Raw genomic sequence first — 2,929 nt, forward strand, 5'->3', positions numbered from 1 at the left:
ATTTGCATTTACCCTGGGGAGCCATCCTATTGGGTGTGAGGTGGCATCTCATTGTGGTTGTGATTTGCATTTACCTAATGATTATTGATGCTGAGCATCCCTTCATGTGCTTATTGGCTGTTTGTGCATCTTCTTGGAAGAAAGGTCTATTCAGATTTTTTGCCCAGTTGGGTTTTATTGTTAAGTTGTAGGAGTTCTTTTATATTCTAGATCTTAACCCTTTATCCGCCATATAGTTTGCAAATACAGGGTGGCCATAAAGTTTGTGTGCAATTTAAAATAGTACATGAACTTTATGGCCACCCTGTATTAGTTCCCATTCTATGAATTTCCTTTCACTCTGTTGATTGTGTCCTTTGATGCATAGAAGTTTTTGATTTTGACATAGTCCGGTGGATCTATTTTTCTTTTGTATCCTGTACTTTTGATGTCAAATGATTTATTTTCTTTAACTCTCTGTTCTCACTGTGAAGTGAGTTTTATTGTTATGATTTTATAGAAAAAAATGAAGTTAGGTGGTTAAGTAACTTGTCTAGGTGTGCACAAGTCTGTTTGACTCCAAGACATACTCTTCTAAATAGTGGCAGTGACCAGTGAAGACACCAGACAAATGCTGTCACGGTTAACCCAAGGGTTATGGCATTGTGTTGGTGATGATGAAGTCTCCATGGTGGCATTGCCAAGAATGGGATAGCTCACAGAGGTGAACAATGAAGTGGTAACTTTGCTAGAGTTTTGTAGCAATTAGTGGGAAGAAGTTTGGAGAATTGAGAGGAGCTGCCTTGGGAACTTCTTTATAGATAGACTTTGGATCTTCTCTAGAAGATGGCAGGGAGCCACTGATGTCCAGGATATTTCTAGGAGTAGAATTTGCCAACTACTTTTAGAGTGGTTAGGAAGGAGAGAAAGTAGAGCCCCAGGCCCCAGCTTGGGGCTGGGACAGGATGGGAACTGACACATAGGTGGTTGATATTCTCCAGGTCTCTGAACAGCAACTCCAAGAAGCTGTGGCCCAGGCTGTGGAGAGTGTCAAGTTTGGAAAGGAGAGGCATCAGTGGAGTCTGGAAGGTAAGAAAAATGATGGACTTGGACTGAAAGATCTTTGCCTCTTACAAAGCTTAGGATTTGGGCACTAATTTACCCTGTACCTAACAACAAGAAGCAACAGGCATCATAGACAGGTGTAGGACACAGACAAACGTCTAAAGGTAGCAAGCGGCCCACCAGCTAGTTTGGTTCACATTTTTGCTTTATTTTGAAGACACAGGTTTGTTTGTTTTTTTTAAACACTTGAATTTGAGTTGTTAGTGTGGAAGTCACTCTCCCTAAGGTGTCCATCACTTCCAAATTGGAAGCACATTGCCCTTGTAGGCATTTGGGTTTGCAACCCCTAGTCTATAATAACAAAATCTTGAGAAATAGTAATGTCTGTGAATATAAACCTGCCTCACAGGTCACTGCCACTTATCTAACATTTATAATGTCAGATGCCGTGCTAACTAATGCATTATTTCACTGAATTTCACATCTAATTTTGGCACACCTTTTGTAGGAAAAGGTAAGCTTCTCTTACTCAAAGCCGCACAATGAGCATCTGGGCTGGGAACCCAGCTGACCTGACTCCAGGGGTCAGCCACTGGGCATTGGCCAAGTCATTGTGGGACATCCACATGATAGGACAACGTGCTTTCATTGGCATTGATATCAACAAGGAGGTTAGATGATCTGGAAAATGCTCAGAGAAAAGAAAAGAACACAACATTGTATTTCAACTGGTCTATTATTTCTACCCACTCATCATGCATATATGCTCAGGAAAACAAGACAGAGAAATTCATGAAAATTTTGACAGTCCTTATTGCTGGCTAATAGGCCCACAGGTGAATTTTGACTTTCCTTTCTTCCTTCTTCTGGCCAAGGTTTCTCTAGGGAGGATGCATTACATCAAGGCCAGGAAAAAGCAAAAGAACATTCTTTAAAGAAAATGTGAATTAGGAGCGTGGTTGGCCTTGGCCTTGGTTCTCTCCTGAGGGCTAAGCTGTTCTTTCAGGGGATCTCCTGGCTCCCTGGCCTCTCAAGGATGAACTGGAATTTGAGTGAGAGACTCGGCCTCAGTTGGCTCCCACCCCTTTGAGGGATGTCTTTTATAGTTTACCAATGGAGAGAAGGGCCTCTTGAGGATATGTGGGTGGCCCAGGAGCTATAAACTATGACAGGGAACCAGGAAGAAAGGCTAGAGCAGGTGTCCTCAAACTACGGCCTGCGGGCCACATGCAGCCTGCCTAGGACATTTATCCAGCCCGCCAGGTGTTTTTGCCACCCATGCCTGTCCTGCTTAGCAGCTGACTCATCCCGGGGCTTGCAGTCCGGCCCTCCAACGGTCTGAGGGACAATGAACTGGCCCCCTGTTTAAAAAGTTTGAGGATCCCTGGGCTAGAGGGAGGTAAAGAGAGCAAGGGCTATGGCTAAGAAATTGTTTTTCTGTCCTTGCCCCATCCTTAGCTAGAAAAAACAAAGGTAACCTTTTGGTATATGATCAAAGTGCCTTCTTAGGAGCTGTTTTATCAAGCTTCAAAACAAGCCCTGCAACCTTGAAATTATCATCACCATTTTACAGATACAAAAATGAGTTTCTGGGAGCTCACAGCTGAGGGAGGGAGGAAGCCTGGTTGGGTGGAGGGAGGAATGGAGCTAATCCCCTGGAGCTCTGCAGCTGATGTGGCCCATCAGAGCTGTCCTCAGTCAGCAGGAATGGCCAGGCCTCTGTGCCCCATCCCTGTCTGTCACTGGAGATGGACTGCCCCTTGGGCAAGGCAGCTCTCTGCAGCTGCAATAGTGAAAAAGCAGTCTGCCACCAGTGCTCCCCATAGCTGGGACAGGTGATCTGGGTGGCACGTCTCAACATCTCCCACATGCAGGCTCAGTGAAA

General features: G+C 44.7%; 1 protein-coding gene across 1 annotated transcript in view; it reads left to right on the plus strand.

Moving 5' to 3' along the window:
* IL16 (interleukin 16) overlaps positions 1–2,929 on the plus strand; it is a 105,160-nt gene that overhangs the window by 83,675 nt on the left and 18,556 nt on the right. Inside the window, exon 11 of the mRNA XM_023510104.1 lies at positions 981–1,068. Coding sequence (XP_023365872.1) covers positions 981–1,068 — 88 coding nt within the window. The remainder of the gene's footprint in view (positions 1–980; positions 1,069–2,929) is intronic.

The sequence above is a fragment of the Otolemur garnettii genome, unplaced genomic scaffold, assembly GCF_000181295.1.
Source record: "Otolemur garnettii isolate 467f Iridium unplaced genomic scaffold, OtoGar3 scaffold00011, whole genome shotgun sequence".
In the NCBI taxonomy this organism is placed as follows: domain Eukaryota; kingdom Metazoa; phylum Chordata; class Mammalia; order Primates; family Galagidae; genus Otolemur; species Otolemur garnettii.